Source organism: Rhinolophus sinicus, linkage group LG02 (assembly GCF_036562045.2).
Source record: "Rhinolophus sinicus isolate RSC01 linkage group LG02, ASM3656204v1, whole genome shotgun sequence".
Taxonomy (NCBI): domain Eukaryota; kingdom Metazoa; phylum Chordata; class Mammalia; order Chiroptera; family Rhinolophidae; genus Rhinolophus; species Rhinolophus sinicus.
This window is the reverse complement of record NC_133752.1, coordinates 153,698,058-153,721,797: the sequence shown is the minus strand read 5'-3', so window position 1 is coordinate 153,721,797 and position 23,740 is coordinate 153,698,058. Positions and strand designations below refer to the sequence as shown.

General features: G+C 36.3%; 1 protein-coding gene across 3 annotated transcripts in view; it reads right to left on the bottom strand.

Moving 5' to 3' along the window:
• The window catches only part of NELL2 (neural EGFL like 2), a 316,189-nt gene that overhangs the window by 146,430 nt on the left and 146,019 nt on the right, over positions 1 to 23,740 (bottom strand). For all 3 annotated transcript variants that reach the window (XM_019748417.2, XM_074325809.1, XM_019748418.2), the window contains exon 13: positions 18,773 to 18,901. In XM_019748417.2, coding sequence (XP_019603976.2) covers positions 18,773 to 18,901 — 129 coding nt within the window. The remainder of the gene's footprint in view (positions 1 to 18,772; positions 18,902 to 23,740) is intronic.

Sequence of the window (23,740 nt, the reverse complement as noted above, 5' to 3'; positions counted from 1 at the left end):
AAAAAGAGGGGGGGTTGGGAAGGAGGGAAAGAGGGACGGAGGGAGGGAGGAGGAAGAAACAGAGGAAGAAGAGAAGAGGAAACAAAAGAGAGGAAAGAAAGAAAAGAAGAAAGCATACACTACAAGGACTGGTATTCAGAGGAAGGTTGACGATAAAGGCCAGAGATAACCAAGGAAAATTTGATGGTATAGCAGGACTTGGTGTGGATTGTGAAGTAGGCTTAAAGTGAGACTTGCACAAAGTTGGAGCAAGCTGCTAAATAAGAGAGTTTCCTGTCAAATAGAGCTGTTCAAAGATGAGTGGAAGTACTGTAGAGATTCAAGTCCAGTGTAGACAGCATAGACAGCAAAATATGAAACGCCAAGAAACAACAACTATTCTAGTTGATTGGAGTTTGTGCAGTTAAGAAATGAAAATACAGTTATGAGATAGGAGACACAATGTGACTATGCTTAAATGTCCAACAAATATGAGAAAGGCACCTTATTTGCTGTGATATGAAGACATTAAAGCATTTGGAAGGAGGGGAGTGGGAAAATGGCATAGAAAAATAAATCTCACAAGAGTTGGTAAGATAGTGCAATGGTAGAGTTGATGAGAGGTACAATCAAGGTGAGAAGAATGTTCATGAATGAATAAAAGCCTAAGTCTTAGGTGGTTACTAAATTTAAAGTGACCTCTCCAGACTCCATCTCTCCATATTACTTATCAGTATCTGAAAGTCCTATTAAGTTATTTGTTAATATGTCTGTTGTCTATTTATATTGGAATATAAGATTCAGGAGGATAGAGACCTTGTTCTAGAACAATGGCTGGTCCTCACTAGACATCTGCTGAATGAATCAATGAATCCTTTCATGGCTTTTCACCTGGAAGGAAAAAGGTAAGTAGTTTCATTTATACTGGTCTGACCTGGAGCTCAACTTGGCAGAGCGAATCCTTTGTCTTCCCAGTACATTGCCGAGGCATTCACTCAGACACAGGCTTTTCTACGAACAGTGAACATAAGCCACCAAAATGAAATAATCTTGAACAGTGGGAGAACACTGCGGTGGGAATAAAGGAGCCTGGATTCTAGTCTTTGGCTCTATTATAAACCTGACAGGCATTTCATCTCTCTGGACATCAATTCCATCATCTATACAAGCAAAGGCTAGACGTTTCCAAGTCATTACCAGGCCTCATACTTTACAGTTTTAACAAAGAGAAGATGATCTGTATGGTTGCAGTGGAGAATCTGATCCTCCAGGATTTTGTAGGACACACAGTCATACTTCACCAAACTTGAAAAGCAGAAGTAAACTGTATTTCTTATACTTGAACAACTTCTCTTGTTTCAGGATAATTCAAGCTGATCTATTTTAGAAACAGGAATTTATAAATTTATAAATTCCCTTTTATCCTACCTGAAAGCTGAGACCAACTTTGCAATTATTGACAGCCATACATTTTTTAGACCTGAGAGGAACTTTAGAAATTATCTAACCTAACCCCAGTCATTGACAATTAAAGAAATGGAGGCACAGAGATGCCGGAGACAAATTAAAGAGGTGGCAGGGATCAGATTGTGAAACTTTCATGAGCCATATTAAAAAATTTGGACTTCATTCCTATGTGAAATGGGAATGCTTTTAGGAAAAAATTAATGGAATCAGATCTGTGTTTTTGGAAGATTTCTCTAGCACAAGTTTAGACAGCCAATGAGCAGCAATCATAATGAGAACATGCTTCCAGACCCCAGGTCCCAAATTAATGTTCCATTTGGCCTGCAGACTGGTCCCCAGACTACCCTTGGAGGCAGTGGGCACTCAGGAATGATTTCCCCCTCTCCTGTGTGCTTCTGCCACACAGCCCAGTTTCTCCATCTAATGCCTTGTATGTCACTGGTGCCATTTTTTTTTTTAAAGCATGGTGTATTTCTAAGGCCATAGCATTTATCTCAAATTTGCCCTGTAAAAGAATTATATTAGCATATTAATGAACACTAATGCCTTCTTGTTTAGCCAATAAAATCTTGAAGTCATGGAGTTCAACAGCAAGAGTTCCACATACTGAAGAATAACACAGATCAGTATGGATTATTTCTAAGTCTTGGCCCATCAGCTGTGAAACATTGTCTTGGCAAAGTTGACAAAGAGATCAATAATTTAATTCATAAACCGGGAAAAAGACTAAGTTCTGAGAAATGTAATAGTGGAAAAGATTTGAGAGTAATATTTGGGAAGATACGAGTATTTTTTTTAAAAAATTGCAAGTACAAGTAGGCTGCTTAGTGAAAAATCAGTAAAGAATAAATTAAAATGTCATTTACAAATAAGGTAGGATTTAAAGTAATGTTTTAAAGTCAGTGGCATTAATGAGCTTGCTTATGAAATATTAATTTTTATGTATTAAAACTATATATATGTATCACTTAAATGTGATTTTTTTTGACATCTCAAAATAATAGCCATATATTTCCTTCATTCATTTTTTAATTCATTCATTGTAAATTGTATAGTATATTCTTCAAAAAGAGTGAAAGCTATATTAGCTTTTTTACTGCTCTTAATAGAATATATTATTCCTAGCTTTAGGATTCCTACATCTAAAATATATATGTGGAGACATGCAGAAGAAAAATTTCAGATAGGGTTTAGAGTGGATTATAAAATAATACCTATGGGGACAGATGAGATAATTGGAAAATTACAGGGCAGAGAAAACAAGCATGAGTAATTTACCCATGTAACTAATGTTTATTGAATTCCTACTATGTTCAATATGTTTACCTTACCACCCATGTCATAGCCTTGAATAAGACAACTGTAGTATCTGTCCTTGCAGAGCTTATGGTCTTTCTGACAAGACACAAACAATAATTTCAAAACTTTTATAGGAGTTTGACAAGGATAGGGCCATCTGGGAAAAAAAAAGTAAGTTCTAAATCTAGTCTTGCAGTCAAGGCAAAGCTTCCAGGAGGATGTGATTTCTAAGCACAAGGGTAAAGGAGAAGTAGGATTATCCAGGTGAGGTGGGAGAGAAGAGAGCATTTCAAACAAGGGAACTATGTGTAAATGTTGGAAAGTGAAAGAATGTGATATACTCAAAGAAGAGCAAAACATTCCATGTGGCTAATGAAGTAATTTTGTGTGATGATCTTAGAAACCATGTGAATTTGACATTATCCTATGATCAATGGGAATCTGTTAAAGTTTTTTTAATCAATTTTTAATACATCATGAGCACAGTGTATAAAATGTAAAAGATACAGTACAGTGCACAATAAAGTAAGACTGACCCACTCCCATTTGGTTCTCCCATTCCCAATCCCTGAGACAACCATTGCTACCAGTTTCTTGTGCAAACTTCCAGAGATACTCTACACCCATGTAAGCACATGAATGGGGGGGGGGGGGAATGTATATGCTTCTCCTGTGAAGGAGTCTAAGCAGGGGAATGAGATGTCATGAGTTGCTAAGCAAGATCTTTTAATTGCAAGGTAAAGAATAGATTACAGAAAACTGGAAGCTAGGAGGAAACTCAGTAATTTGGATTCCTGTGCCTGTGACAGTATATTCTTGTTGAGTATGGAGACTATGGCAGATTCAATATATACATACACACACACACACACACACGCACACACACACACACCCCACACACATAATGCCAAAAAAATGCATACATATTATAAGAAAGGAAAACTGTATTAAAATTGTAACACCCAATATACACTGATAACAAAAGATGAATAAATGTCATATCTGACTTCTGCAATTACAAGAGGAGCTCAAAGTGGTTACCATCAGCGTCCAGACACTTCTGATTAAGGTGAACTACTGCTTGAGCAACGCTGACCAAAGTGTCCACTTGTATACATGTTTTTGGCATCCCCGCTACACACACACACACACCCCACACACATAATGCCAAAAAAATGCATACATATTTTAAGAAAGGAAAACTGTATTAAAATTGTAACACCCAATATACACTGATAACAAAAGATGAATAAATGTCATATCTGACTTCTGCAATTACAAGAGGTGCTCAAAGTGGTTACCATCAGCGTCCAGACACTTCTGATTAAGGTGAACTACTGCTTGAGCAACGTTGACCAAAGTGTCCACTTGTATACATGTTTTTGGCATCCCCGCTATATACACACAAATACACACACACACACACACACACACACGATCTACAATTGGTTGCACATGCAGATGAGGGAGGGGAGCGCTCAATCATAACATCCTCTTTGCTTAACAACTGAGTGGATCTGCACTGTGAAGAACTGGAGGGATGCATTTGTGTGACAGGGGCGTATGGTTTTAGACATGTTGAATTTGAGGTGCTTATGGCACATGCAAGTAGAAATGTCCAAGAAGCAGCTAGATATGTGGTCCTCGAGGTCAGGAGAGAGGACAGGGTTGGAGGTCAAGATCTGGGAGTCTTAAACACAGAGAAGGCAATTAAAGCCACGGTGTTAGACAGCATCACCCAGGGAAAAGGTGCAGAATGAGGAGAAAAAAAATAAGATGGAGCCCTAGGGAACATTTAAGGGGCAAGAAAAGAAAGGAGACTAAGAACGATTGCTCAGAGAGGTAGTGGCACAGCTAGAAGAGTGTTCGAGGTAGACAAATGTCAAAATAGTGGCCAGCTATCACATTTTCTACACATCTTCTATAGTTGGGGAAATCCCCAACTCCCCAAGAACGAACTCACAACTCAAATCTTTAGTGTTCTTGGCAGCTAGTACATAGGCCTGGAACCTAGGACTGCCAATTAGGGGCACACATGCAAAACTTCAAGATGAGAACTCATGACTATGCAAGGTTGTGAAATCTTCTAGCAAGTGTAAAGGAGAAGGCATTCAGTACTTAACGTGGTGGCAGTGGCATAGCTTCTGGAGTCCAGTTCTGGGTATTACCAGTGAAAACTATGCAGTATTTGTGTGACTTGTGGTGTTGACACTAAGAGGCAGAGGCAGTGGGATTTGTGCCCAGGTGTGATAAACATAGTCTTGGATGAATATCATCTATACCTGTCCTGCCACATAAATTCTGAGCCACCTAACATCCTTCAAAATATTCCTTTTCTTCTTAAACTTCCAGAGTGGATTCTGTTGTTTGCAACTCTGATCCCTCATCAATACAATGTATTATTATGAAGACAAGGTAAATAAGTGTTTGAAGGAGGAAGTAATCAATAGAATTAATTGCTGCCTAGAGGTCAAGCAAGATACGTCCTGAAAGACGTCTGATTTAACAATATAGAAGTTATCAGTGACCTTGGTGAGAGCAGTTGTTTGGAGGGGATATGGGATGAAACATCTAGATTGAAGTGGGTTAAGGAGAGGGTCTAACTTGAAGAAATTGAGACAGTGAAAATAGATCACATCTTTAAGAAATTTGGCTATCAAGGGGAAGAGGGGTAATAACACAAAACGAGAAGTGGATGTGGAAGGAACAAACAATATTTAAATGCTGATGGGAAGAAGCAAATAAAAAGAAGAGGATAATAGATGGAGCAAGTTTCCTGCGAAAACGGGAAGAAGTGAGATTCAGTGCTCAGATGCACCTATAACTCCTAGGAGGAGTGGTGTCTATTCCCCTGAGACTAGGAGAAAGAAGAAAGGGTGAGTGTGAAGCACCTGGGCTTACATCATGGGAGCAGGATGATAAGGAAGTTAATGTTCCTGATTTCTGTTTTGTTAGTAAAGAAGGTTCTCTGCTGAGAATAGGAGAATGGGTAGAGTCAAAGGATTAGAAGCAATGGGAGGTCTGAAATAATCATTACAGGAAACGAGAGGAAACTGAGCTGGGATGCATAGTAAAATTACCAAGCAGAGTACAGCGCACAGCTAGGGTTGGTAACCATGTACATAGCGTTGTAAAGATCTACCACTTGACATTTTTATTAACACTTTGATTTTACAGTGCATGTTCCTATGCCTGATATGTTCATTCTCACAATAACCCTATGACCTACATGAAACAGACAGAATTACTCCCTTTTCACAGCCAAGGAACCTGTTCAAACTTGAGAAGTTTCCTATATGTTTGCTGTAGGTTAGTGGTTGGCAAATCTAGAATAGAATCACTCCATATAACCCACTGTTCCTCCACAATCTGGTCCCTATCTTTGCAGTTTAATCTACTAACTCTCCTGGATATAATCTTCCTGTTGCAGGAAAACTCCAAAACATGTCTTCCTCTTTCTCTATGCTGTTTCTTCTCTGCCAATCCAAATTGGACTCACTCTTCAAGGCCCAGATGAAGTCCCAATTCTTCCACAATGTCTCCCTAACCTCTTGGGCTATGGAGATTCCATCTGTCTGTGTTTCCACACTTTTTGTCTCTGCTTATTCATGCCTAGTTAGTAAGCTGTTTTGGCTGAATCCAACTTGCTTGAAACTAATGAACAGACAGGCTTGTTTGAAAGACTGCCTTGTCATGCTGAATTTGAAAATTCATCAAGTTGAATGCTATTCTTTCCAAGAAGGCAGATTAGTATTTTTAAATATTAAAAACTAATTTAATAAATATGTTTATTTTGCCAAAAACAAGGATTTCAGTCATTACAATATCCAAATTGTTGCCCATTCAGAGTTATTAGATTAATCTATCCATTACATCAGTGCTTTCATGAGAGATACGGGGCCACTCCAATTTCCAATTGCTTGTTTGTACATAAGTCACTAACTGCATTGCTGAATTTAACAATGTTAATATTTATTGTTGGTTATGAAGTATGGTCTCACAACAATTCAGTACAAACAAACATTATATGTTCTACAATTTCAGTTCCATTTCTTCATTGTCACAGTCTTATCTAAGGATATGAACAATCTGTAGAAATGTTTGGGAGTACATTATTCGTATTAAAGAAAAATCACTTGAGGGAAATTTTAAATGGAATAAAAATGAAAATATTCTTATGTCTGATTAAAATCCCAGAGATCCATTTTTTATCATACTCATGACTATGAAGCATAATTTAGAACCATAACGTGTTCACCCCTGAACCAACGCTTCAAATTCATTAAAGGTAGCACCGATTTTCTAACTGTCCCTGTGTCCCGACACACGCAGCTCTTTCTGCTCAGCAACAGTCCTTTGCCTAAACAAGCCAGTCCTTCTCCATCACATTACTGAAATCTCTCACTTTTCTCTGTCATGTTGATGATTTTGTGCCTAACTGCTTCCCGCAATCCACAGTTGTCTCCAAAAACCTTATTTCTATTTCTATTCATAATATTAACAATGAAACTAACATTTATTCCAATGTCTCTTGCTAGGACCATGTCATTTCATTTTTTCTTCACAGCTTCACATTTTCACAACAGATTCCCAACATAATCTCAGGACCAGTGAATCATGTTTTATTTGTTTTATTTGTGCAATCCTGATATATTGCTAGCCATACTGTTTTCCTGCCATCAATCATGCTCAAACTTCCATCGCCTATCTCCAAGCCTTTTTTCAGATGTCCTTACTACACATGATAAAAAAAATCTTATTTTATATTGGAGTTGGTTCTGCCTTTTGAAAGTTAATGAATACATAACGGGAAGACAAGAATTATAAAAGAAATGCTCATAGTTGTGTTTCATTTCAAGCTAGCATTTGTTAAGTGACTTCAATACTTGTAACAAATATAACTAGAACATATGACTTGAAATTCTTGGAAGACAAAATAGAGCTGGTATTTATAATTTAATCTCTAAGTTATACTTGACCTTAAACTTAATGGAGTTGCAAAAAGGCTTTTTCCATCAATTAAATTAAAAATTGTTAATCATGTACCTCATGTCACTTCAAATGCATTCTTTTTTAGGGAGGTGGCTTTTAAAATATAATTTTCATTTATCTAATGAAATGATAACGATAACGAACTGCTGCCTCACCTAAGACATCTGCAATTAATTTAAAATGAATTGTTTAAGTCTAAGCAGACATTTTCTCCCTAGAAATAATAAACAAGTAATTATCAAGTATTTTAACCTGCTACACATCTACAAAAAAAAATAACACGAATTCCAATGGTTACATTTTAAGTCTTCTCCTATAATTTGCAAAATGAAGATGAATTATACATACTCTATATTGCAGAACTGGTTAGAATATTATTCAGACCAAGGAATTTGGAATAAAGTGGTTTGGTTCTGGAAACAGACCATGGTAACTTAGTTACTGAAGTAACTGAAGCTGAAGATCTTATTATAACTGGCTTAAAATATAAGACAATATCATCATATAGATTCTAAGAGGATTGTTACCACAAGTTTCCAATACACTAATGGTGTACTATCTTAGTTCCAAAAATAAATCCATGTTGCATGAACTGACTGTAACACTGGCACTAATAAACATACGTGAGAAACAGAGGTTTAATGACAGACTTTCACCAAGGACTCATTTTTCTGGAAGGTATTTTCACATACTTAATCTTATTTAACTTCCATTTCTCTAATAACCTCAAATGACAAATTATCTGCATTTAACAGATGAGGAGACTGAGGATCAGAGATATTAAGTGATTTGCACAAGTTCTGACAGTTACTAAACAGAAGAGGTAAGGATAAAATTCAAGTCTTTCTGCCCAATGTTCTTTCCTTAACATCACAGTTGCTCCCATTTGTCCAAAATGGAAAGATTGTGATTTGATCCACATAAACATTTTATATTCGTTTGTCTATTAACTCCAACAATTTCTTCTCACATGTATTTTTAAAAAATAATGACAGGTGATTGTACGTATAAATCTGTAAAGTATCCACCCAGCTACCAGAATGACTATTAGTGTACAAGGAGTGTGTATGAAATAAGCATTTGTTCTGATTTACTTTTCAGCATTGACACAATTGACTACCAAAAGGGTGACGATTATACTTGTATAACATTGGTTGACAGTGAATGTGTCATCATATCATATTACAAAGAAATGCAAAGGTAAGCAATTTGGTGAGAATAGTGAGCCAAACAAAACTCAAACTCATACCAGAAATTCAATAATGCTACCGGCTATGAATACAAATTTCCTTGGTTGTTGATGAATCTGAGGCCTCCCTTCAACACCTCCCCAATTACTTCTGAGCGTACCCTGAGTATCTCTGTGGGTTCAGAAATAAATAAACACATACTCACCATCACTGCCCACTACCCTGGCCCTGGGCAACTTCTGGGGCTTCTCCATGTCCTCTGAGTCTCTGCCCAAGCGAGGACAAATCCCTGTGTCCCTACTTTTGGCCCTTTAAAAGAAGCACCTATACTCAAAGCTACTCTTGAGACAACATACAGCATCTTCTTCAGTCTTCACAGCATGTTCAGAGCTACTCAAAAATAGACCCCAAAATGTTCTTCCACCTATTTTGTATTGTTCTTTGGCACCTAGACACTATAGCAGCCTTGTTTATGGCCTAAACATGAGATTTTGTCCCCTTCCAGTCATGTCATTACGTTTCTCTCACCATTCAGTATAAAACCAGCCCAAAGAGCCAGGTAGGTCTTACGTGCTTGTACATAAATGTCATACTCATATAAATATCATGCTCACATATAGCCATTTCCTATTCTATACTTAGGTTATACCAATGGTTCTCAACTGGAAGCAGTTTTGCCCTCCAGCAGATATTTAGCAGTGTCTGGAGACACTTTTGTTTATCACAAGTAGGAGTGGGACTGCAGACACAGGTGTGCTGCCGGCATCCTGTGGACAGAGGCCAGGGATGTTGCTAAACATCCTCCAATGCACAGGCCAGCACAGAACCCACAACAAAGAATTATCTAGTTCAAAATGTCAATAGTGTCAAGGCTGAGAAACCCTGGTTTAAAGTAACACCACTGTAATACACAGGAATAGATGACCACACAGGCTCAACAATTCATCTTTCTAGGCAGCAGCATATTTACCAAAGATAAAACAATATTACTGAAAATGCATCCTTAGAAGGATCTCAATAAAGAATTAGTCTAGGATAGTCCTTTTGAAACTTTAATGTGCACAATCACTTGTGAAGCTTGTAAACATGCAGATTTTTGAGACCCAACACTGACTTACCTAACCAGAGTTAAGGTTGTATCCAGGAATATGCATTTTAAACAAGCTCCTCAGGTGATTTTGCTGCAGCTTGAACCACATTATAAGAAATCATGTTGAGGAAACCAAATTGTATCCTGATGAAAATAAACTGAGACAGTGAACACTAAAGTTCCTCTCTGGTTGTGCATACAGCTAAAAAACATTGGATGGTTACCAAATCATTTTAGGTGATAAGTTAATAAATTTACGCCTCAAACCAGTACTCTTCAAATTTTCCTATGTTTAGGAATCACCTGGCCATCTTGCTATCATGCAGATCTGATTTAGTAGGTCTGAGATAAAGGAAGAGATTCTGTATTGCTAACCAGCTCCCAGTTGGTGACCTATATTGCTGGTCTTTGGACAAACACGTTGAGTACTAAGGTCTTAAAAAACAGCTGCCAAAAGTCTGTAAAAGACCGGGACTACTTATTTTAACAAAGCACAAAAACATCAGTCAGAATTCTCATTTCCATCTGCATCTGGAAAATGGGCACAGACTGTATGTAAATGTTACCTCCACTAGAAAGTCAGCTCCCTGACAGCAGGGGCTTAATCAGTTTTGCTCACAGCTATATGACCAGCACTCACTCAAGCCCTGACACATAGTATGTGCTCCATAAATACCTTGAATAAATGAATGCTGAACAAAGATTCTCTAAATGAAGTTTAATGATAGAGGCCATTCATACATCAAACTACCAGAAGAGACTATACATCCACCTCAGAGCTAAGTTCATGGTCTTAATCCTATTTAATACATAGATATATCATTAATTCCTTGTTGCCCCGAAAATAAGACCTACCCAGACTATCAGGTCTAATGCGTCTTTTGGAGCAAAAATTAATATAAGGCTGAGTCTTATATAAGAGCCAGTATTATATTATTTTATATTATTTTATATTATATTATATTACATTACATTATATTAAAGACCCAGTCTTACATTATATTAAAATAAGACCGGGTCTTATATTAATTTTTGCTCCAAAAGACGCATTAGAGCTGATGGTCTGGATAGGTCTTATTTTTGGGTAAACACGGTTGATGACTGATTTATGATTTCTTCTCTATACAGCATCCAAAGTGATTATGAACTCCAAAAGAGTTAGATAAATATTTTCTATAGAAGTGCATTCTTTGGGGGGAAAACTCATCTGGCCACAAAAGTCACACAAGTATGGTGTTTTGTTTCAAAAGAACAGTGTATGAGGAGCCTTGATTGCTTCTTCAACTTGCTTTGCATGAGAAACTATGCCTAAGAAGAAATTCAGAGAAGTTTAATCTTTATTAGGTTTGATTTTAAAAATTTAAAGTCCTTCCTTCATATCAATGGAGACTCAGACTTCAAAGAAAAAAAATGCCCCTTTTCTCTGATTTGCATATCTTACTGGTATTCAAGTTTACAAATGAATGGAAATTGTTTTTGAGTCAGAGAACGCTGAACTTAATCATCACAGAGAGTAAGTGATGAATGAGCCCAGAAGAAGTGCTAATGCGAGTTCAAACTTGGCTGTGTCACTGAATAGGGATTTTCAGAACTTCTGCATCAAAACTACTCAATTGGAGGAGGAGTGATTTTCAGGAAACAAAACAAAACAAACATTTCTTCAGCATTGTAAATATGTTAAATATAATAGATGTTCCTCAATGCCTAAAAACCCTTTAATACTTCCATATTTCACATTAATTCTGAAAGCTGTTTTATGTTGCAACTTTTCACTTGGTTGGATGGATTGATGAGGCCATTAAAAGGCCAATTCATATTTGGAATCATCAGATATGCTTTTCCTCTTCTCTCTTTTTCTTAATCTGTATTATAATTATAATGGTTAATTTTATGTGTCAACTTGACTAGGCCTTGGGGTGACCGGGCATTTGGTAAGAAATTAGTCTGTGTGTGTCTGTGAGGGTGCTTCTGGCTGAGACTAACATTTACCTTGGTAGATTGACTGAAGCAGAGTGACTGGCCAAATGTGGGTGGGCCTTATCCAATCAACTGAAGACCTGAATAGAACAAAAATGCTGAGTAAGAGGGAAACTTTGCCTGCCTGACCGATTAGCTGCCGCACTAGTCTTCTCCTGCCCTAGGACTGGAAACATCCACCATCGGCTCTCCTGATTCTCAGGTTTTTGGATTTGGCTGCAACTGCACCATCGGCTCTCCTGGGTCTCCAGCTTGCTGACTGCAGATTTTGCGACTTCTGAGCCTCCATAATCACATAAGCCAATTCCTTATAATCAATCAATCTCTATCGTCTATCTATCTATCTATCTATCTATCTATCTATCTATCTATCTATCTATCTATCTGTCTATCTATATACAGTGGTCCTCCTCGTCTGTAGGGAATATGTTCCAGACCCCAGTGGATACCTGAAACCACAGATAGTACCAAACCCTATGTATACTATGATTTACTATGATACATATACACCTATGATAAAGTTTAATTTATAAGTTAGGCAGTTTCACAGATAGAAGATTTGTTCTTAGCAAACTCAGCATACATTCTTTTTTTCCTTTCCTTAATATTACTACATTGAGAACTTTCACTTTTTCAACTGAAGGAAGCACTCATGGCTTCTCTTTGGCATATCCAAATTGCCAGCATCTTACACTTGCAGTTTGGGGCCTTTATTAAGTAAAATGAAGGAAACTTGAACACAAGCACTGATACTGATACTGACAGTATATCAGATAACCAAGAAAGCTACAAAGTGACTAATGGGGGTGTACTGGACAAACATAATTCATGCCCAGGATGGGACAGGGTAGACAGTGCCAGATGTCATCACACAATTCAGAATGGTGGGCAATTTAAAACTTACGAATTGTTTATTTCTGGAATTTTCCATTAAATATTCTCAAACCATGGTTGACCGGGGGTAAATGAAACCATAAAAAGTGAAACTGCAGATAAGGGGGGTACTGCTGTATGTCCTGTTGGTTCTGTTTTTCTGGAAAACCCTCATTAATACAGTAACCTTGGACTTTTTTTTTAACTTAAAATACTGTACCATAACACACCACAGAGCGTGCATCGTTAACCATAGTTTTGAAAGCTGCAGTGTCTGCTAGAATTCCCTAATTAATCCCACAGGGCTCAGTCCTCTGGTTATTTATCCCCACTCTGTTAAGCAGGCCTCCATTAGCATCACTGGGGACTTCTGTGCTGTGTTTACAATCAGAAGATTGAGCTCATTCTACATCTTTCATATTTTTTTTGCAGCAACTCTGTAAGGGTATCACTCACCTTATTCTTAAAGAAATCCTCTCAGAATAGCACTATATTGCACAGTTAATGATATGCAGATACTGGCTATGTCAGGAATTCATCACTAAATTAATTAATTGTGAAGTGGTGAGCAGCTGCAGAAAAAGGAAGGGAGTGAGGGAGGGGAGAAGGAAGGAAAGGAGGGAGGGGACAAGGACAAGTGAGGGAGGGAAGGGAAGGGCAGGTAGAAGGGGGGAGAGAGAGAGAGAGAGAGAGAGAGAGAGAGAGAGAGAGAGAGATTGCTTTCCGATCGTCTTCCTATGTGGGTTATTTACCATGGTCTCAGCTCCTGACAGTTTCTGTAATGCCAACAAGCTGATTTTCTTTTTTTCCCTTTTCAGAAACATTCAATTTTTAAAGCCAGTTAGCTGCTTTAAAAATATCTTTCTAAAGAAAAATCTGTATGCTGTGTTAACTTAAAAATAAGAATTAGATTACGTATCTAATAAGTAAATTAAAAATACTAAAGATTAAAAAACACTGAATTTGAAGATAGATGACATAAATTTGAACCCTGGGTTTACTGTTTGTTATCTAGGTAAATGATTTTGGTCAGATCATTTGATTTCTAAGCTCTTCAAAACAGGAGGTTAAAATAATGCCTGCATGGTGGGACTGCTGGATGAAGTAAGATGTTGTATGTAGAAGGCATTTCAAATTTCTCTAAAGAGCCATATGGTTATTAGTAGTTGGTGTATTATTATTATTATTATACCATTATTGATAAACAATAGCAGAAAAGAAAAATACAAAGTAGAAAAAATAGAGAAATTGCTGTTTTCCTTAAAGTTATGTTCACATTACTACTTTGTACATGGGCTAGAAGCTCCGAAATGCAAAAAGGTAGCAGAGGCATCATTAACAAAAGGACTGCATTAAAAACACAGGAACAGGATGGAAGGAGACAGTGCTTCTTTTGACATGATGGGTAGAAAAAAAGTATTTGAACTGGACATCTAAATATAATCATTTATAGTTTACATTTGAAGATGTGCTGTGTCTGGCACAGGGCAGGTGCCAAACAAATGTTTATTAAGATTCCAATCTCCATGTTCAACATCAACCAGCATTTATTAAGCACCTTCTATATGCCAGACATTTGATATTCAAGTGAGTTAGTTTGCAAATTGTAGACAAAATTCAAATCTTAAGTAAAAACTTATTCAGTAAAAGCAATGGTGGAGATGGGAAAATTTCTGGGATTTGCGGTTCTTTTAATATGCATGCCATTTATCAGCTCACACATAACTTAACAAATAATGACTGCTATAAATGAATGAATTCCTTTTATTACACTACTCAAAATAATTTTTAAGGCTAATACATACCAATTTAAAACAACTTAATCCCTTTTTCAGCTATAAAATTCAACATGACAATCACAATATAAACACAATTCAGTAAGTTCAATGCTTGTCCTGAATACTTATAATTCTTTAGTGATGAGGTAGCTTAAAAGTGCCCATCTCTTCAGCATATCTAAGCTTTTCAAATCATCAATAAACAAATATTTCTTAACCTCTAATTGTCTGTCTCTTTTTAGAAGTTTGGGAGAATGCAAGGAAAATAAACAGTCCATGACTGCAAGGTACTCACAGGTGGGAGAAATATATACAGACACACACATATGAATCCCTTAATAAATAATATAGCATATAATTAAGTATGTTACAACTGGACAATTGGATATAAACCAGTACAGAACAAGGTACTCATTCTTCAATCAGATAAAATAAAAACTAGATTTGAGAAATTAAATCTATCTGCACTTAATTCATTAAGAACATCTCCAAAGAAAAAATAAAAATTAAGCAGTCTAGAAGGATAAGTAAGTCATGGGTAGTTAGAACAAAAAGCAAAAGGTCTTTCTTTCAGATTGTGTTAGTTTGCTAGGGCTACCATAATAGAGTACCACAAACTAGTGGCTTAAGCAACAGAAATTTCTCACAGTTTTGTAGGCTAATAGTCTAAAACGAAGGTGTAGGAGGGTTGGTTCCTTCTGAGGGCTATGAGGGACAATTTGCCCGGGCCCTTGTCTCTTCTGGTGCTCTGCTGGAAATCTCTGGTGTTCCATGGATTGTAGGCATAGCACCCTGATCTGTGCCTTAACAAATGTGATCATTGGCACTCCTCTAGTTCAAAACTTTCACTAGCTTCCCCTTGTTCTCAGCATAAAACCATTGGTCTTTACTGCGCCCTGTAAGGGGCTGCTTCCCCATCATCAGGCTGGTCTCCCTTGCTCTTTGCCTTCCTGCAGTTCTTACAAAGTGCTCTTTCCGCCCTGAGGCTATTAGACGCTTAGGAAATTCCCTTCTTTCCAACCCTTACTTATATGCCTGGCTGATTTTTACTTAATCTTCAGGTTTTGGGAAAAAGAAACAAAACTATTTTCTTCAAGCACCACCAGCCATCCAGATAAGACCCCCATTAACCTATTTCTCTTTCAGGTCAATTGCCACATGTGCAATTAAATGCTCGTTGGTGTAATGATCTGTTTATTACCTTTCTTGCCTGAGAGAATATCAGTCATGTATATCTTATTTACTGTTTCACCTCTAGCCTAGCCTTGAACAAAGTAGGTATTCAATAAATATTTGTCAAATGCATAAATGAACTTCAACATTTTACCATTGCTGTTTTAATCCTGACCTAGTAAACAATAGTAAAAATCAATAGTCTTTAAATTATAAGTCATAGTCATATCATTAAAACAACGCCACAGATTTAGTAAACAAAATTTATATTACTTTATAGATTATCACTTGCTTATTTTTGCATATTATGACAAGTCTAATTTCTTAGAGGACCAGAACTGTAAGACCAGCTGATAGATAACATGTACCATTGCATAAAAAGATTTTTAAATGTTGCTTCTAGGAAGTCAAAACATCCTGAAAGTTAGCAACAACAATAAGAAAATCAAAAGGAAAACCAAATTTGATTGAAATATTGCAAAGCCTGTTAACATAAATAACAAAAGATGTAATATTAAAAGTCTAAATGTATAAAAAATTCAAGATCTCTATAATATACCAACAAGTTTTTCCATCATTTTCTTAACTTGTGATGATTACAGCTTAAAACAAAAAATAAATAACATGAAGAAATTTACAAACCATTTTTCAGTATGATCCATTCAGAATGGAAAATAGCTGCCAATTTGTGCTGAACTTGCAGATAAAAACGGTGATCTAGTTTTTACAATTAAACCAATTTTCAGTAGGTCGCATTGTTGAGTCATCTAAATCTCTGCCCTCTTCCCTCGAATTCTTTATTGTCTTGATAAATGGCAACACCATCCATGTATTGCTCAAACTCCAAACCTTGACTCCCCTTGATCCCTCTTCAATTCTCCTCCACAATAAACTATCTGCAAGTATTGTTGGCTCTACTTTCAAAACATACCATGAATATGCTCCCTCCTCTTCACCTCCCTTATCCCTTTCTTAATCCAGGCCACCAACATCTTTGCTTAGACTACGGCAATTGCCTTCCAGCTGGTCTTCTTATTTACACTTCTCCCTACCACAGTCAACCCTATAGTTCTTCTAACACATTGTAGCCAGAGCTATCCTTGACCATACAAATCTAAGCATGTCACTCTGCTACTTGAGACAAATCTAAATCTTTACAAGCCTCCCTACATTATCTGGACCCTGCCTGGTTCTCCAGCTGTCTCTCCTCTGACTCATCTGCTCCATCACATTATGCTTCTTTCTGTTTCTAGAACAACCAAGCTAGTTCCCACGTAGGGTCTTTCTACTTGCTATTCCTTTTGGTTAGAATGCTCCGTTCCAGATCTTTCTATGCTGTTTCCTTATTAAGTCTCAACTCAACTAGCACACCTCCCCCTCCAGTCTCAGAGCTTTCCCTGACCATCCCATTTAAGTCAATCCACAAACAATCTCTATCACATCATTCTGTTTCCTTTTCTTCCTATTATTTATTACTACCTCAAACTGCCTTCTCTATTTCTATGGTTACCCACGTTCTCTGTTTCCCCCAGAAGCTAAGCTCCTGAGCACAGGAACCTCATCAGTCTTATTCACCATTTACTACCCAATGTCTAGAAAAGTACTTGGTACACAGTAAGTAGGTGCTTCTTAAATATTTATTACATGAGTGAATATACTTAACGACAATAAAAGCAGCAGCTCAAAATAAAGATAATGATCATAAAATTAAGATTCAAATGGAGGTATATGAATTTATATCATGTGGTTTCATGTTATACACATTAACAATACCAGGGGGGCTTATTGTACATTGCAGATCTTAAATATTGTAATGAAAAACATATTATTTTACTAAGTAAGTTTAAGTCCATTTCTTATATAAAACCTTTCAAAATGAGGAATTTTAAATAAACCTTTATTATGAATGGGGAACAGAAGCCATATGTCCTTCCTTTAGCAAAAATGGGCTGGTCTCTTCAGAACTGAATCAGAAGCATTTAAATAATTACTTTGGGGGGGGAAATGTCAATTTTAAAAAATGAATGCTGATTTTTAAAGTAGAATAAAATCTACAGAAAGCTAAGGGAAACAATAGAAATTGGTTTCCTGAGGGCCAATAAATCATCATGTAGCTAAACTGAGGCTACATGTTTATATCTTGGAGGTTTTCCTCTCCCAGTACTGAGGGCACATTCTGGACATTTGATAAAGATAAGTCTAGAACCCTCCAAATGCCCAAACACCACCACATCAGTGTTCTTACTTGTAAGACCCACTAGCTAGTCGCACAATTCATGAGAATGATTCAACTCTGGTTCAGGGAAATTATAAATTACTGCATCTCATGGACTTGTAGGGTCTTCATGGATATTTAAAGTCAGAGGATTTATGAATGGCAAGGGCCTCCTCACGATATTTGGACTGTTTCCATGAGAGAATAAACTACCTGAGTTATTAGCTAAAATTTTAAAAAATAACTGGGAAACCATTAACTCCACTGGAGCTATTTACTAAGTACCACAGAGCATGAATACAAGTACTGACATGACTTACGGTAGCAAACAAAACCAGCAGTGGGCACTTTATCTTCCTGTTAATTGATTACCTTTGTTATACAACACTGTCTGGAAAAATCTAACTACAATTCTAACTGCAAGCCAGGGTAATCATGTCAATACGGGAACTATCTGAGTATCTAATTATGGAGAAAAAAAAAAGAAGGCAATTTCACAGTGGGATTATTGTTCTAATTCACGAAACCAGCCATGTTCACTTATTAGTCTGACATAGAGCAGATAGCTGAAAAACTTTAATTTGAAAGATAATTATTTTTAGCTGATTAATATGGTTCAAATTAAATTCACTGCTTTTAATGGGCCCATCAACTTGACAACCTGGGAAATTAATAAATTTTACATGCAGTAATCCTAGGAAATTTATACAGCTGAGCTACACATCATTACAAGGATTACCTTCACAGTAGGCACTGTCCTCTCGAAGAGCCCTAAAACCATCTCGACAGCTACAGACAGCCCTGTCATTCAGATTTCTGCAGACGGAATTCTCCATGCAGTTATGCCTTTCAGAACAAAAGTCATAACCTACAAAAAAAAAAAAAAATTATTAAGGTAAATGAGCCATGGCAAAGCAAATAAACTTTTTCTACTTAATACTTCCTTTGATTTAGAAGCTATTTTTCCCTAAATGATTTTTTAAATTGCTATCTTTATCTAGTGTTTACAGAACCATATGCTGTGTGTACTAAAAAGTTTTGTATGTGTAAACTCAATTTTTTTCTTTATATGTAAACTCAATTCCTACTGCAAGTTACTTCTGTCTTATTTCTGACTTTATAAATGCTATCTAGTCCCGAACATTCTAATAACAGTCTTCCAAATATCTGAAACAAAGCAAGAGCCTTAGAGTCCAAAATGATGATATACAATAGAGAAGATAACACAATGAGAAAGTGATCTGAGAAGTAGCAGTTGAACATTATTAATAACTATGGGTAACAGAAACCAAGCCAGATGAAATGTGCACATTGTATACTTAAAAAATGAAACAGACAGCCCAGCATCCTTTAAAATTTTTCAAAATGTGTTTAAAAATGAAAATTACACCACTTCAATCTAATTTTCTCTGGAAATTTGCAAGGCAAAGTATGTCCACTCAAAAGAAGGAGAATATTTTTATGAATTACAAAGATTTCACAGATTCCAGAGTATTTATGAGAGGAAAGAAAAATGAAACGTTTTATAAACAGTGACATCAATCATGTGTAATTTCTCAGGATCTCATTTTCCTGTGTGAATCCCTTGTTCAAAGATCATCTAAGATGCTGAAGTGAGAAGCTTGAACATTAGAATCCATATTTAATGGAAATTACATGATTATACATCATTCAAACAATTTTCAAGTTGCCTGATGCATAAGTTATCTATCTGGTTTTACATGTCTAATGAATTAACATCTCAGTCCATATATAAAAGAAGACTAGAAGAATATATTTCATGTAGTAAGAATAAACTCATCAGCCTACAATCAAGAAAAGACTTTTACTTGAGCAACTCATGAAGATAGAAGTTCTAAACTGGCTCATCTTATTTGTAATCAAGTTACCACAGAATGACGTATTCAGTAAAAGCGTGGACTAAGCTCCACCACAGCTAGCAGATGTATCTGGTACAGCACAATGATTGGTGTCCATTCTGATTGGTTTGTGCCCATAATGAATATGACCCACAAATTAAAACATATCCCTCATGAAATGCAACTACAATGTATACTAAAATAACAAATGAAGAAACAATAACTCATAGACACAGACAATAGTTTAATGGATACCAAGGGGTAGGGGGGGAGGAGGGTGGTAGATGTGGGCAAAGGGGATCAAATATATGCTGATGGGAAGGGAACTGACTGGGTGGTGAACATACAACGTGATATATAGATGATGTAATACAGAATTGTACAAATCTATGTAACTTTACTAACAATTGTCACCTCAATAAACTTTAATTAAAAAAATTATCTGTACAACTTAAACCTAAAGGAAAGTGATGCTCTCAAAATGCAATGATGGCATTAAAAATGAATAGAAAAGATCAAATGAATGAATTTTGTCCACAGAAATAAAAGAAAATAGAACAGAGGTATATGAAGACTAGAAAAATACAGTGGTCCCCCTATCCTCAGGGGTTATATTCCAAGACCCCCAGTAGATTCCTGAAACTGTGGATAGTGCCAAATCCTATACGTATATACTATTTTTTTCTTATACATACATGCTTATGATAAAGTTTAATTTAAAAATTAGGCACAATGAGAGATTAACAATAATAAAGTAGAACAATCATAACAGTATACTGTAATAAAAGTTATGTGAATGGTTTGGGGGCCATTAAGTAAAAGAAGGGTTACTTGAACATAAGCATCACGATAGTGCGACAGTTAATCTGATAAACAGGATGGCTACTAAATGACTAATGGACGGGTAGTACATACAGTGTGTATACGTTGGAGAAAGGGCTGGTTCACATCTTGGGTGCGACAGAGAAGGATGGAGTGAGATTTCACCATGCTAGTCACAATGGTGTGCAATTTAAAACTTAAGAGTTATTTATTTCTGGAATTTTCAATTTAATATTTTTGGACTACAGTTGACCATGGGTAACCAAGGAGAAGGGGGGACTACTGTATATAGTGAATAATAGCATTTAAATCCCTTGACAACTTAAGTTTTCTTGACAAGATTCCTCACAATCCAAATTCTCATGATTAAAACTGAATATTTAGAAGTAAAAAGTTCATTCTTAAGAAGAAAACATTTTTCTCCTAGGGTCTTTTTATATCTTCTTTAAACAGCTGAATCGAGACCATATTTCTTAAAATGTATTCTATTGCCTTTTTACAATGTCTGAGGGGGAATAATTTCAGCTAAAAAGTCATCTTCATTCTCTATTGCAATAGCTCAGTACATCATCAACCTAAAATGAAAAGGCTCCAAAAAATAACTTCATCTTTATTGTAAATTAAAACAAAGTTACTAAAAATACTGGCCCACTCCTTCAGATACACAAAGAATTAAGCGATCATGTTCTAACACAGTGCTAAATCTCTGTGTAATGTTTGAAACAACTTTTAGAGCTGTGACTAAGAACAGATACTGTTCCTGATGCATTTTTTATTTTTCTCTCATAAGCCTATTTTATTCAATACTTTCAACTTTTCCCTTTGCTGCATTTTCTCTTCTCCCATTTTTCAGACTCTGCCCAATCTATGCCATCACTGTCTATGCCATATGCCACCTCTATTACAACCCATTTCCAGTTCTGCCTAAGGAAAGGTGAGACCCTCATCTCAGCATCTGATGTTGTGCCCACGCTCACCATCAAGTGTCCAACCGCTGCACGAACATTGCAATGATAAGTCAGCAGTGTGATCCTTTCACTGTTTTAGCTTCAGTTAGGGAGTACTTTACTTTTTGCCTGATGGTTTGGGTTTTTTGTGTGTTTTTTTAAATTAACCCAGAGACTTGGAAACTGAAAATTTTGTCAATAAAATTCTAATTTACTCTAAACAATGTCAGATAGCTGTTTTGATTTATTTTCTCAACAAATAAGTTGACTGAATCTATTGGTTGTTTTACTGCTGAGGGACAAAATACCAGGGTCAAAAGGCTAACTAGCAACAAGTAGAAAATTCAGACTCAATAAAAATGGCTTGTTCCAATCTATAGGGAATAACTTCAAAAAATCAGAGTGTGGGTTGGCAATAAACCATAGTCTTATTACCTTCACAGTTGCATTTCTACTCATATGTGCTTAGCTTTTTGGATTTGGAAGACCTGGGATTTACACCTGACTTCTACCACTTACTGGCTATGTAAATTAGCTGTGTAAGTTAATTAACCTTTCTAAACCTTCAGTTTTCCTTACCCATAAAATTACGATAATATCTACCTTGTAAAAATGTGGGGTTCAAACGAGATCATCTATGGAAAAGCATAATAGTATAGCACTTGTTAATATTTAAGCAATTAGAGAATTATTGGCAAGCCACAAACCAAATATATTGATATATCTATCATAGAAAAAAATTCAACTATTCATTATAGATGGATGGATCAATGATCTAATACAATCTAGCTTTTCTCTTTTCCCTCTTTTGAATTTTCACCTTAAGGATACCAAGTTTTTATTCCTTTTGTGAGCTTTTCAAATGAAGTTCTGTGTCTTTTATTATTATGTAGTTCTATAAAATATTAATATGCATTTCTGCATAACTGGGTAAGTAGGGAGAGGCGAATACAAAAGATTATGAGTAAGAACAATATACATAAAGGTTATACATAATAACTGGGATAAATAGAATACACAAATTTTGAGCTGAATATTTGTTGGTTTTGCCTACAGGCATCTATTCCTCCTTTATGGGGAAAAAAATAACCTAGTCATAGTTTGGAGGAACATTCACCCCTAATGCCAGCCCACTAGCTTATAGGGAAGTAGACTCAATTGCCCCAGATGATAAGGATTTCCACTGGCCTGGACACAATGATTTCTTCAGGTCTGGCCATATGATCCATTCAAGCTAATAAAGACAAATGAAACTTAATTTTGGGTCTTTCGTTCAACTCATGAGGATACTGAGCTTTTTCTTCCACCTACTTGAGTATCATACTAAAGTGAGCATAAGAATGTCAGGGGTCTATCTGAGAACGCATAGAACCTGAAAATAAATTCACCTCAGAGGAGACAAACTGACAGATGCATCAAAGCAAAAGGGCAGGATTTGAGATCTGAATCAAGCTACTTACTGGGGCCATACGTCCCATGTTTTGCTTAAATCAGTTGGGTTAGGTGTTCTATCACTTACACCCAAAAGAATACTCATTTATTTAGGTATGATTTGCAAGATGATGGATAATCCTGCTTTTCCCAAAGTGTGATTCATATGCACAGAGGAACATTTTTAAAAAAGTACTAATAGCAATGGATTTCTCTTCATGTGTATAAGAAATACATGAATCTAATAACAAATAATCCCATTATTTCATGGATACTATTGCTTAGGAATGAAACTAAATTTTTAAGAAATGAGTTGTCTCATATGTGGAATCTAAAGAACAAAATAAATGAACAAACAAAACAGAAACAGACGCAGGTACAGAAGACAAACTGGTCATCGCTGGGGCAGGGGGCAGGAGGGTTGGGGAGCTGGGTGAGAAAGGTGGAAGGATTAAGAAGTACAAACTGGCAGTTACAAAATAGTCACGGGGATGTAAAGTACAGCATAGAGAATATAGACAATAATGTTGCGACAATTATTATAGTGCCCGGTGGGTACTAGACTAATCAGGGGGATTACTGTATAAATTATATAAATATCTAACTATGCTGTACACCTGAAACTAATATAAAATAATATTGAATGCC